This window comes from Poecilia latipinna, unplaced genomic scaffold (genome assembly GCF_001443285.1).
Source record: "Poecilia latipinna isolate Pla-1442-1.1 unplaced genomic scaffold, P_latipinna-1.0 Scaffold98, whole genome shotgun sequence".
Lineage (NCBI taxonomy): Eukaryota > Metazoa > Chordata > Actinopteri > Cyprinodontiformes > Poeciliidae > Poecilia > Poecilia latipinna.
This window is the reverse complement of record NW_015112714.1, coordinates 525,241-538,425: the sequence shown is the minus strand read 5'-3', so window position 1 is coordinate 538,425 and position 13,185 is coordinate 525,241. Positions and strand designations below refer to the sequence as shown.

Here is a 13,185-nt window from a genome sequence, read left to right as displayed (position 1 = left end):
TTGAACCTGACACTTTCCTCCAAAAAAAAAATCTTTTTTGTTGGTTGGCCGGGGGGCTTTTTTTTTTTTTTTTTTTTTTATTGCTCAAGGTGTTTCACACTTTGGATAACGTTTCACCTTTTCTTTTTTTACTGTGAGCAACAGCCGATAAGGATGTGTGTTTAGTGACTCTTGCAGTCGGATACTCCAGTTTTTATAAAACCAGCCCTCTAATGTTGCACAATGGCTGAAGCTAAACTGGTCATGTTGTGCCCTCCCACATCCCCAGCTCCACTCAGCCCTGCAGGAAACGGTTATATAACGCGTCCACTTGTTTGTTGTCGCCTCGCTTTGATTCACGAGCGTTGACACGGCTCCTGTCCTCTCTCTGCGAGAGAGGAGCCATGGTGAAAGCAGCGCCGCGCGTAGCTGTAAATCATGACTGCGTCTAGACCCGCGGTGAAAGGAAACCCCGCGATTTGCTCTGAAATCGCCTTTCACTTCCCAAATTTTAGTTCTGACCACTGAGATGGAATAAATGTGTCAGCTGGTAGAGAAACGTGTGACATAAAGTCCTTAATTGTCTCCCTGAATCATCAGATCCACTTCCCTTTAGCTGATTTGGTGTTTTAGCTGATCCTTCCTCCTCTTTTTGTGCTTGAAAATAGAAAATGTTTACAAGTTCAGCAGAAGGATAAAGGAATAAAAAAATGATTGCAGGCTGGTGGTTGTGGAAAATGTTTCGCATCATATTCAATGTTTCAGACAGAGTAGCAAGTTTAAAATACTTTTATTTTATGAAGAAATGAAAACCTCAGGTCAGAATATTTTATATTTCTAGTTTGTTAGTTTTTTTTCTATGTGCTTCATGCTTGGTGTTTGTTTTCCCCCTCAGAGCTTCAGCTGTGGCATGGTGCCGTACCTGGGGACGTACCTGACGGTCCTCACCATGTTGGACACGGCGCTGTCCGACACTGTGGAGGTGGGTTCTTTACCTGCTCCTCTTTATGGTCCAATTCAGAGCTGTCTGGTCCCATTACAACTTTGGTTATTCATTTTTTTTGCAGGGGAATCTCATCAACTTTGAGAAACGGAGACGGGTAAGTTCTGCCCCCTAGTGGCGCTTCATAGGAATATCTGATTGAACGAGCTGAAAGCATTGTGGTTCGCAGCACTCCTGCTTTAAGAGAATGGATCTATAATAGTAAAACTTTTCATTTATATTTTCAATTAAAATTGACTAAAAAGAGCTTCAGGGTCTGCAGACTTTGAGTGTGGATACTTCTGGCTTTTTATGACGTGTGCAGAATGTGATTTATTATCATCAGTTTTATATGTTTCATGGATTATTCAGTGTTTTTTAACTTTGCTTCCTTTAGGAGTACGAGATCCTCTCTCAGATCCGACAGCTGCAGGCTTTCTGCTCCCACTACAGCCTCTCGGTGAACTCTGACCTCACAGCCTGGCTCCAGGCTCACACTCTGCTCACGGAGCAGGAGAGGTAAAACCAGGAAAACCACACGGTTTTGACGAAGGTTTCACCAAACCCTGTCTCATATTGTCTTCTCATTTCCGTAGCTATGAGCGGTCTCGGGACTTGGAGCCTCCTGTTGACCCCTACCCCAACTCTCCCAACTCTTGGAGCCGCCGCCTGCTGGCCAATAAGCTTGCTTCGTAAGTTTTGAAAGATCAGCTGTCAAAACTCAAACGAGCTACAGGTTGCTGTCAGTTTTTTTTTGTTTTTTTTTAGAGTAACTTTTTTATTGTTTGTTTTTTTATGTGCAGGTTGCGAACGTCACATTCGGATCAGATCAGCGTGTCGTCGTCTGGGTCCAGTGGTTCAGACCTGGAGGACCTCTCCACGCCTCAGCCTTCACCCTTCAGGCTCAAGCTGAAGGTAAAAGAGCCCCAAAGTGTCCAGACTCCTGCTTGGACTCCATTAAGCTCAACGTTTTCTCCCTTGGCTTCAGTCTCTCCCAGGCTCGCTCCACAACGTAGCGGAGGACTTCTCCATGTCTTCCTCGTCCTCACCGAGCCTCTCCAGCTCGTCCTTCTGCTCCTCGCAGCCTGACCTCTCCTCTTCTTCTCTGGCGCTCAGCCCAGAGTCATCGTCATCGTCGTCGTCGTCGTCTTCTTCTTCATCGCAGTCCACCTGCTCTCCTCAGGCCGTGCTGCCCCTCTACAACAAACAGATCGCAGACTCGTGCATCATCAGGGTCACGGTGGAGTGCGTCAGCAACGGAAACGTCTACAAGAGCATCCTGGTACGTTGGCCAAACTACTGGAGCTCTGCTTCAGTCAAAAAAAAAAAAGAATCTATTCTTGCTTTTATTCTGTTGTGGTTGCAAGGACCACTCGATTTATAATTTACTTCAAAATAATGAAATAAAATTGTTTAAAATTACTTAAAAAGTATTATTAATTTATTGTTGAGCAGCTTGAAGAAACCAAAAGAAAAAGGAATAATTAACTTTTTTATTTCTGTAAATTTTTCTGTATGAATAACAAATTAAGAATGAAATGAAGTTTATTACTGTTCTTGTAATAGTAGTGGACAATGTAATATTGTACATTAAAAACAATATTTAAAAATAATTGCAATATTTTCAGAATGCACCAATGTGCAAATTTGGGCCGATGTTGATATCCGATATTAATATTGCTGCAGTTTCCGATATTTGCAGACTTTACATATATATTTCACTAATCTTTCAACGCCCTAAAATAGAAACCGCCTCTCTGCTTCAGTTAAACTTCCCACAATTCTTTGCTGCCTCAATCTCATGACCAACCTCCTTCACTCCAAAAACAAACAGCAAGATTGAAATAATATTGGTCATTGATATCAACCCAGACTGATATCGATATGTTGAAAAGTAACTAACACCAGCCAACATATTACTGTATATACATCATGCGTTCCTAATTTATTCATTCTGTAGTTGCAAATTAGACATTAAGATAATTAAGCTAATGTCAGGATTGAGTTTTGAATCCAGTAACTACATTGGAGAAATCTTCCTGTTTTCCGTGCAGCTGACCAGTCAGGACCACACGCCTCAGGTGATCCAGAGAGCTCTAGAGAAACACAACATGGAGGATTTCAGGAGCAGCGACTTCGGCCTCTACCAGCTGCTCAACCACGGAAGAGGTAAACGTCTGCACTTCAATCTGTCTAAATAGCTAAAATATTTCTGCTTAGATCATTATTAATATTACAGGTATTGCGGTTTTGGTTCCTGTCGGACCACTGTTCCCTTCTAAACTGTTAAACTGCTTGTATGAAAAGTATTGTTTTAATTGAATTAAATAGAATAAAAAAAAGTCTTGTTCAAAACGTTCTTGCTGCCAAAAAAAAAAAAAAAGGTAAAGATTTTCTGAGTCCGATCTAGACGGCACAGAACACGCCCAGCAACTCCTCACGTGTGCTTTGTTTTCCTCAGAGCTTCACATTCCCGACAACGCCAACGTCTTCTACGCCATGTGCACCTCGGCCAACTACGACTTTGTGCTGCGGCAGCGCTGGAGGAGCCACGGGAAACAGTTTGGCTCCTTCTCCAGCCCCGGCGCTCGGCCCAGGGGCCGGCACGCCAAATGAACGACAAGCTTCTGCACAGGCCGAATACTTACTGACTGACCGCATCGCCTCGTCGGCGTCGGAAGCACCAAGACGCATCTGAGGCTCCTCCTCATTTCTGTTCATCGCCACAAAGACCGTCGGTGTGTCTGACTGAAGATTAACTCGGAGCAGCTCTCACTTTACCAGCAGAGTGAACGAAACCCTGCTCTGAGAGAGGAGAGATGACACCAGAACAGTCCAGATGCTCATCCAGGATTTCTCCATCTACCACAGTTGTGTAGGTTATTGGACGATAGTGGGATCTGAATCCCCAGCTGGAGGAAATCTTCAGCATTCCCGAGTTTGACTCATCAGTGGAAACTCCTGAATGACTACAGAAGCATTTTTGCTTCACCCAGATAATCTGAAAGCGTAACAAGAGCTGCTGACTTTCACCGAGTTCGCACAGATCAAATGTAAAACCAGAGCATGTTTTTATATTTAAAACACTCCTTGGATACAGAGACATTGTCCTGAGAGTCGCTCATGAACATGCACACATCTTCTAGATGAAAATTGTAATATTTTATACAACCTAAATGTAATTTTAACTGTTTAAATTATTTAACACACTTCAGTATTCATGTGTCAGAGAAATGGCGGCACAATGTGCTGCAAAAGCAGAAAAATATCAAGTTTTTTTTTTTTTTGGGGTCTAGTTTCTAGTGCAAATATATTAGTCCACTTGAAGTAAGACAAAAACTAATCAACAAGTAACTTCAGTAAGATACAGAAGCTTGTTTTAAATCAATAATTCCTTAATATGGATGAAACAATACTGGTGCCACTGGTAGATTATTTCACTTGTAACAAGAAAAAGTACCCATGTTATAACTAAAATAATTTCCCAGTGAAAATAGTACTTTTTTAAAAAGTTAATGTTAAAGAATTAAGAATTAAAACAAACTTTTATAAATTGCTGAAAAGTTTTTTTTTAAGTGTACTAAGACATTTGCACTAGAAACTAGACAAAAAATAGTGTGTGAGAGTTTCTGTGAGAAAATGTTTGAGCTCGTTTTTGTCCTGTTACGATCTGACCTGTACTGATGAGGTACAGAAAGCGGAAAGATTTCCCCAGTAACAGCTACTCTGGTCCTTTTTAAAACAAAACTGGAGTTATGAAGGATTTTTACGTTGATTTGAATTTTATAAATGTGTCTCGGCCTTCCAAGCTGTAGGTTTCAGTCAGACTGCAGCGGTTTATCGAGCGCATGTAGGTTTGTTGCTAAAAAAGATTCCCGTCATGTGTAGGGTCTAATGAACACCTGGGTTAATATATGGAGGAGTTTGGTTTTCGATGTTTGTGCCTAAATCTGGCATAAAACCTTGATTTACTTCAGTTCTCATAAGCTTTGCCCATGTTTGTTTCAGTTTAAATGAAGAAAGTTAGTTTTTTTTCTGTAGTGATCAAATGAAGGAACATCCTGCAGATTTCAAGTGGTTTTGCTCTCTAACCTAGTTTGCATTGTGTAATTGTTTTGTTGAAGTCTTTTTCTATATATATACTTTTTTTTTTTTGCTGATTCAGTGATGTAAGAAGCTGCTGTGTGAAGGACGCAGTGTGACCCTCAGCTGCTTTGCCATTTCCGATCTGAAGGAAGGCTCTCGTATGTAAGAGGACGTGTTTCTGCATGTGACCCGAGTTCGAAAAGCTGCTGCGGTCTGAAGACGTTCGGCCGAAGCTTTGACGACTAAAGAGCTGAAATGTGCAGCAAAGAAGAAATCGACGACTTGTTCCTCCATTCGTTGTGCCAGTATTATGTTCATGCATTTGACTTACTTGTATTGCCACTTTATAAACATGTTATTTTTTTAAGAGATGTTATATTTTTGTTTAATCCAAGTACATGATGTATATATTTAGTATTATATATTCACTAATAAAGCAAGTCTACAGTTTTATGCTTTGTTTTTCATATTTGTGACATCGGGTGCCTTGATATTTGGTTGAAGCGCATTTAAAATCACTTTCATTGTTTAGCTTTCCAGCCAAAAGTTCTTCAAATCTTACAGATGATCATGTTTCCTGTCCCTCCTCAAAAATATATGTTATTCATTTTGGCTAAGAATTAATGTTTAGTTTATTTATCCTCTTTAGTTCTTGTTTAAAGAGTTACAGTTTCCAAGGTTTTCTATCAGCACTTAACAGATTATTCAGAAAAATTAGCTCAAAAGTTAGCGAATGTACATCTTTACTGCTGAATCTCGAAAGGGCATTAAACTCTTATATCTGACCGCTAGATGGCGACAGATCCAACACAAAGATCGCATTCTGGTTTGTTTATTCCTAAAGTGAGCTCCTCCTCCTCTTTCTTCTTTTTTTCCCTCCATCTTCTGTGTAAGACTGTTTATGAGAAAGTAAAATATTTATTTAAATTAGGTAAATTATAATTTAGGGGTTGTATAAATTATAATTGCATGTTTGCTTTAAAACCATGCAGCGTTAGGAAAAAGTTTTGTTTTGTTTATGGACTCGACCTATATAAAAAAAAGAGAAGTTCAGACAAAAAAAGCTATTTAAAAGGCATTTCCATAAAATGTAGTGAATGTTTGTTTTCAGTTACAGATTCTTTGTTGATTAGATTTTTCTAGTTAATATTATCTAAGTAAAATAATCATCTTGTATTGAAAGAGAGGGACGATGTTTACTGCAAAGGAGAAAATTAAGTCTAACAGCAGGATCAGATATAAAGGGTCACATGAAAAGTTATTAAAGCGTTAAAACGATATGTAAAAACAACAAGCTCAACAATAACTACAGTAGTTATAATAATGTACTGTACAAATAGAAATATCACACACACACATGATCCAAGAAATATACAATTACTTTGTAAAAGTGTACTTGATGTACATTTGACATAAAATACTGTTCACAACACAGCGTATTAGTGCAGAAATCAGATCTTTTTCTACACTTTCTTACTTGCCCTTCTTTTATTATATAAAAGTATCTGTGTAAGAACATATTGTTTGCATGTTCAGCATAAACAAACAAGAGCAAACATGAAGTTGTGAGTCCAGAGGGAGCTCAGGACTCTGTGAGGCCCCACGTTACAGAAAGAAAACCTGTCCAGCCAGTTCTGTTGCTGTTAAAACTCTTTATTTCCATGTTTAGGATCTTGTTTCTGTCTCGGTTACGGCTTCATCTGGGAGCATAAAAACGTAGTTTCTTTCTGCTTTTTTTGTTTTGTTTTTTTGCTTTAAATTCCTGAAAAGAAACAGGACTGGCAACTTTTGTTATTTAGCTAATTATATCAGTTTTACATTTATGTGATTAACTAAATGCATAAAATGTTCATAGCTATTTATTTGTAGTGAACATCCATCTAATCAGGCTTGTCTTAGCTTCACTGGTAAACATTTACAGATAAATGTGTTTAATATCAGCAGCATAATTAATTATGTTTTTTTTTTTTTTTTGAAGCCTTGTGGAAGGTTTTGATTGTGTGTGCAGGTTGCACCAAGTTTTCCAAACTACTACCTGTGAAATTTGTTCCATTACTTGTACACTTAATTATCTATTTAGTCTTACCACACATTGCTGGTTTAAAAAGTAATGTAGAATCAAATTCCTTTTCTTTTTGCAAAAGTGACGCAAAATGCATGAAACAAAGGTCATTCACATCAGGAAACTCCACATGGTGTCATTTATGGAGAGAAAATATTATATTTTGATAAACATTTGGGCTAACTGCATTTAATCTGACCAATATGAAAAGAGTTTGTTTGATTGGCTAAAAAGTGACATAAACATGTAGACACCAAAAGAGAGAACAAAGCTGAATAATTCATTTGAACTCAGCGTAATTTAGTTGGATCCGTGTCAACTTTCCTACCCTGCAAACTGCAAAGAAATTCTCCTTTTCTTAACACACTTTTGTCTTTTGGAGCTGCTTTTTAAACGTTTGTTCTCCCTCCGTACGTTTGGTTACTTGTGATGAGACTACGGTTGCGTAAGACAAATAAAACGCATCACCAGAAATGTACGCGGGGCATAAAACCCGTTTAATCTAAAGTCCCCGCAGAGGAACAGCTGCGATCAAAGAGCCCAGAGCCACTCGCTCAACCTGAATGTGTCGACAGTGTTTATGAGCTGCATGTAAACTGTTCTCAGCTGAGGTTTAAATCATTAACCGTTTACAGTCCCGTTGTATTTTTCTATGGCTGCCGTAACACTTGTGGAAAGCGGTCAGATCTGTGCGTGTTGATCACGCTCGGGCCGTATGAACAGCGGGTGAGATGGAAAAGGAGTTCCTTATGTAAACACGAGGCTGCCCACAAAGCCTCTGTTGCTGTGTAGTGTGTGTGTGCGTGTGTGTGTGTGTGTGTGATCCCCTCGGTGCTCGTCCAGAACCATATCTGGGGTGCTCAAGTGGACAGATGGGAGAAGTGGCCGAGACTAATCTAAAGGGGTTAATCCACTTAATAACCACCGGGAACAACAGCAGGTTATCTCAGCGACAAACATGTTGTTTGTCAGGCTGCGGAGCTCCAGGAATGCCAACATCGTTCAGATGAAATAACAGCATCGTTCACTCCGCGAACCCGTGAGTATTCCCATCCCGCAGGCCTGTTGGGAAAAATCAAACCGGTGAGTTTTAGTAGCATTTTCAATTAGCCAGCTGAACTCAAAGTGGCGCACAAATCTAAACCAGAGGGAATGTGATGCTCGGTTTTCACATTTTTAAGGATAAAAAAATAAAATAAATCAGAAAAGTGATTTAGATTCTTCACTCTGTTACCCCTGAATAAATTATATGTGTTACTTAATTACAGTAATAATCCAGATGTCTTGTGAAGACATTTGTATTAGAGGACAAACAGCATCATGAAGAACCCAGCGTTCGTTTAGAGAAGCGGCCAAGAGGAGAGTAACTCTGGAAGAGCTGCAGAGATCCACAGCTCAGGTGGGAGGACATTTTAACAGGACGACTATTGATTATATGCTCCACAAATCTGTTTTTGTTTTTGGGCGGGGAGGGGTTTTACAGAAGAGTGGGGCGAAGAAAACCATGAGAAATCCCATTTTCAGGTCCCTCAACAAAGAGCAAACATCTGAAAAGAGCTGAACGTTTTGTCAAATGTAAAACGCTACCTGTGGCTGAAAACTAACTCTACAAAGGTGATCGTCTATCGCATAAAAACCTGTACATATACCACGAAAAAAGTGAGTATGAAGACTGTCCAGTATGGATACAACCAGTATAAACTACATCAACTACTAAATTACCCATCAGTCTGCAATTTTGTAATTTTTTTTTTTTGTATTATTTCACAAAATAAAACCCCAAAAATCTTGGAAACTTGCTCCATTTGGGAAACCTTTTTCATTCTGAAATGGCTTTATTTTGCTAAATAAATAAATTTAATATTTGGTCAACTTCACTTCCGCTGGGATTTTAAAACAACCTACAATAAAATGACAGATGCCCACCAGAGCATTCGTTTGACCTGGTCGGATTGTGTTCATTTGAAATCAGCTAATAATCCGAGACCAAAGATCCTCCAGTTCCTCAGCAAACTACAAAGAGAACCTGTTTTTTTTGTTGTTGTTGTTGTTGTTGTTTTTTCAGTGGCCTGGTGGAAACCAGTGGAAGTGCAGCTGCAGCAGTAATCAGGCGAAAGGCAATAAAACATGGCGTCAATGGTCAAAGGTGCAAACGATCCCAAAAAACTTGTGCAACCAAAGCTTCGAGGTTATTGCCCAGGCGCAGCTCAATGTGACACAGATTGCATAACGTCCACCTTTGACTGGAGTTCATCACAACTGGAGACGATAACGTTTAAAGAAGCTTTCATTCTGAGAAGAAGATAAAAGCCCAGCACTGACGACCGACCGCATGGACTGGAGAGAGTTTCTCACACAGAGTCAGCAGAACGTTTGCCTTCTGGGTTCATTCATCAGGAATCAGAAACGAACGGCTTGATCCTGTTTGTGAACTTGTTGCATATTTCAGGTCGGGTTAGAGGGCTTGTTGAGCTGCTGATGATGCAGCTTTTATAGGTGAATATCAGCGTGTTATATTTTTTATTGGCATTCAGCTTGACTGTTTTTTTTTTTTATTATTATTATTCTTTAGCCAAAATACTACACCAGAAACAAGCAAAAAAATAAAATAAATAGATAAATAAAAAAAAAACTTTATCTGCTGATTTCTGCTTGACATAAAGATTTAGACAAACTCTTAACGTTTCTCAAATCTTTAAGCTAATTTGCTTTTATTGTCCATATTTAGGTTCCTTTGTTTAGTGAAGGTTATTTCACAGCATCTATGTTAAATGAAGGAACATCTTCTGAGGCAACAACACACCAGAAATAATTTTTTTTACAAAAAAATCATTTTTGTTGATAAATACAGAAACAAGCATAAAAATCAAAACATCTACAATAGTGATAGTAATGTTAATGATAAAATAATAGTCAATGCAAAGTAGTCTACAAATTCTTTGTTGGGGGGCGGTGAGGGACCTGGATAAAGGCTAGGGGTTGCTGGCCTGAAAAAAGTTGAGAAACACTGATTTCGTTGGTAATGTTGCATGTTTTAAATTACTTGCAAAAACATTGACTGAAAGGACTCTTATTTAATGTTGAGGGATTTTTACCTGTAAAGCTAACCTTTAGACATTTTACATTTTGTTTTGAGTTGAAATGCACTGAAGTCTTATTCAAGTTTGAGGGTTTAGCTTGTTAATTCTATTGTTAGAAGCAATTGTTTGCACTATTCAAAGACACTTTTTATTAAACTGTGGCAATAGCAATGCTGTAGTTAATTTCTATCATAACTATAAGTTTCAGGCTCAGGATTTTTTTTTTTTTTACTTTAATCTCTGCTCGTCTCCTCTTGGTGCGACTTGGCCCAGTTGGGCCTCAGAAACATTTACCCCATTTATGGCTCCAGTAAATACCGCTGAACGTGATTCATCACCGATTACAGTAAAAGGTTGACGCAGTAACGTGGAGTGCCTCAGATCTTCACCGGTCAGAGCAAAAGGAGCTGCTCCTCCTCCTCCTTTCCATTCATAAACCTGTTGTGTTTGTGGTAGATTTCATACTTAGATTATGAAGCAGGGTGAAAAGTGATCCGACACACACTGAGCTGAGCTGATCGCTGAGACCTTTTGAACTTGACAGACTTGTTTGCGCCGACATATGGACAGAGCTTGTGAGTTCCTGCCAAGCAGAAATTATTCTGAGTTTGTACTTCCTTGAGAAATGTTCTGTCTTCACGCTGCTGGCTCCTCTTCACAGGTTGAATAAAGTTGATACCTAACCTGAAGCAGATCATTGCTTTGGTGACTTCATGTAAATCCAGATTAGTTGATCATGGAGAGAAATTCTGGTTGGGCCAAGAAAAAAAAAGAGGGTTTCTATCGCCATCACTTGAATCAGTTCGTTTTCAAACATTAGAAATCTTCCTTTGTGGCTCCTGCTAGCTTTAGCCTCCGCTGTCAACTAGTCTGGATCTAATCTAAATGAAGATGCCAGAAGAGAAACTGATGCAAATTTAACCACAACAAAACAAACAAATAGTGCGACTCTGACCTAATACCACAGTTCACATTTCCTTTATTGTTCACATACGGTCAAGGAAATTGCTGTAATCTTAACAGAAGCAAACGCTGACATTTAACACGTTTCTTTCCCGCTGCTCGGAGAATAAAATTCATGAATATCATCCCTTTGACGCAAAACGGGAGCCAGTTATCGCACTTTAACGGTATTCTGCCTTGTGGAGCCGCATGTTTCCCCAGCCAGAACAACTTTGATTTTGTTGTACTTTTTCAGAGCAAATCTGACTCCGTGTAAGTTGAAACATCCTTATTTAAGAAATCCCAACGGCGTCTCATTCGCTCTCAACATTTAGCCAGACAAAAAACATTTTGAAGGCTGGAGGCGAGACGATCCTGCCGCAGAAGGCCTGTCTCCACTCAAAAGCCAGCGTGGGCCATGTGGTTACAGATCAAATCATAAAAGTGAAGCACTTTTTAGGATCAAATAAAGTTCTGAAAAACGTTAAATATCCTGAGCCGTCCTGTGTTTAATTACCTTTATTGATCCGCGATGTTCCACGTTGAAATATTTATGGAGCGCTGTGCGCCTGAGCTCACGGAGCTGTGGGAGCCATTAGCGTCGCTCCGCTTTCTGCACGTTTGTTCCGTCCACGTTCGTGGCACCAGTACGGGATGTTTTGACATGGAAACAGGGAGCAGGCTGACTCAGAGTCGTCCCGCAGAAACGTGGGAAACTTGGGGCGGTTCCCACGTAGCTGTTTGTCTGAACTGAGTCAGATCGAGCTGCATTTTGTTGCAGGGGAATTTTTTTTATTATTCTTTTTAAATGAGCAAATCGAAAAAAAAAATAAATAAATAAATTATCTGAAAGCAGCGGCCGTACAACATAGTCAGCTCTCTCAATGTTTTTTGCCACGTTTATATACATTAAAGCGGTCCCCAAGTGTCTTGGTAATGTAAATATTTGTTAACCTTCAAATTTTGTGACATTTTGGCCTATTAAGGGGTGAGGGGAAACAAAATAATAATAATCTGCCACAGCACCAGCTGGAAAACAGTGAAAACAGCATCTATGTTAGTTTGTAATGCAACAGATGGCTGCAGGACAGCATTTTCCCCAAGACACACATACCAGTTCATAAGCAGAAACAGATCCAGTTCCACCGGTAACAAATTAAAAAAACTGAATGCATTTGGAGTTCATTGGAGTTTATTATGTCTTGATGAGGTCTAGTGGCTTCTGGAGGTTTGTTGACACTTTAGAGGTTATCTGGCAGGAGAGGTGTCAAAATACTTTCACTTTCTGATGACATGAAGACGAGCTAGTCAGGTTTTTTCCCCCCTTCGCCTCTTTGTTTACAGTGACTTGGAAAAGAAATAAAAAGGAGGGATAGTGATTAGTGATCAATTATACTTGAATGGAGCGGAGGACCAACATGTCCTTAGATACAACTACACTTGTAATTATTCACCTGACTCTTTACCAACTCTGGGTTTTAGAAGACAAACAACTGCAGGAGGAACTGATGCAGGAGAAAAAGCAGAGTTAATGGTAGCAGCTTTTCTTCTTCTTTCTTCTTAGCCTCAGCGATGGTAAGCTCGCTGCTCAACTCAGCAACGCCTCCACTAGACGTCTACCATCTTTGCACTCGCATTAGCTGACCTCCGACCTTGTTGGTTTCTCAGCTTGTGCAGGTCATGCAATAAGTGGTCCCTGTGGGGATCTGTGCAGAACAAATGCGCTGTCAGATCCTGCCTTTACGAGACGGTAGATGGTGCTCGGCACAAATGCAGCAATTATCTGTCAGACGACAATATTTCCCCCTTTTATAAGAGGGGAGATGACAAGACGCCGCATAAGATTATTCAACACAGTCCAAAAAGAGACAAAACACTCATTCTTGAATGTGGTTAATATCCAGAAGGCGAATATAAATTACTTTACAAACTTTTTCACAAAATGATGATCGTGAAACTGCCAGATTTTACTCCAGAATGAGATCAAAATGCTTTAAAGTGAGTGAAAGGCAGAACAGAAGCAACACTTTGCCTCATCCTGCATTATATACCCT

General features: G+C 39.7%; 1 protein-coding gene and 1 long non-coding RNA gene across 4 annotated transcripts in view; one reads left to right on the top strand and one right to left on the bottom strand.

Moving 5' to 3' along the window:
* The window catches only part of rgl3a (ral guanine nucleotide dissociation stimulator-like 3a), a 22,695-nt gene extending 18,474 nt beyond the window's left edge, over positions 1–4,221 (top strand). For all 3 annotated transcript variants that reach the window (XM_015026579.1, XM_015026582.1, XM_015026588.1), the window contains 8 exons: positions 875–961; positions 1,047–1,079; positions 1,359–1,480; positions 1,558–1,653; positions 1,765–1,876; positions 1,950–2,243; positions 3,016–3,130; positions 3,423–4,221. In XM_015026579.1, the coding sequence (XP_014882065.1) occupies positions 875–961; positions 1,047–1,079; positions 1,359–1,480; positions 1,558–1,653; positions 1,765–1,876; positions 1,950–2,243; positions 3,016–3,130; positions 3,423–3,577 (1,014 nt within the window). In that variant the 3' untranslated portion in view covers positions 3,578–4,221. The remainder of the gene's footprint in view (positions 1–874; positions 962–1,046; positions 1,080–1,358; positions 1,481–1,557; positions 1,654–1,764; positions 1,877–1,949; positions 2,244–3,015; positions 3,131–3,422) is intronic.
* Positions 4,222–6,523: 2,302 nt separating this feature from the next.
* LOC106942962 (uncharacterized) lies at positions 6,524–11,874 on the bottom strand. The gene is made up of 2 exons (XR_001423765.1): positions 11,649–11,874; positions 6,524–8,171 (listed from the first exon to the last, which is right to left on the bottom strand). It is a non-coding gene; the product is annotated as an uncharacterized LOC106942962 (long non-coding RNA).
* Positions 11,875–13,185: the final 1,311 nt, after the last annotated feature.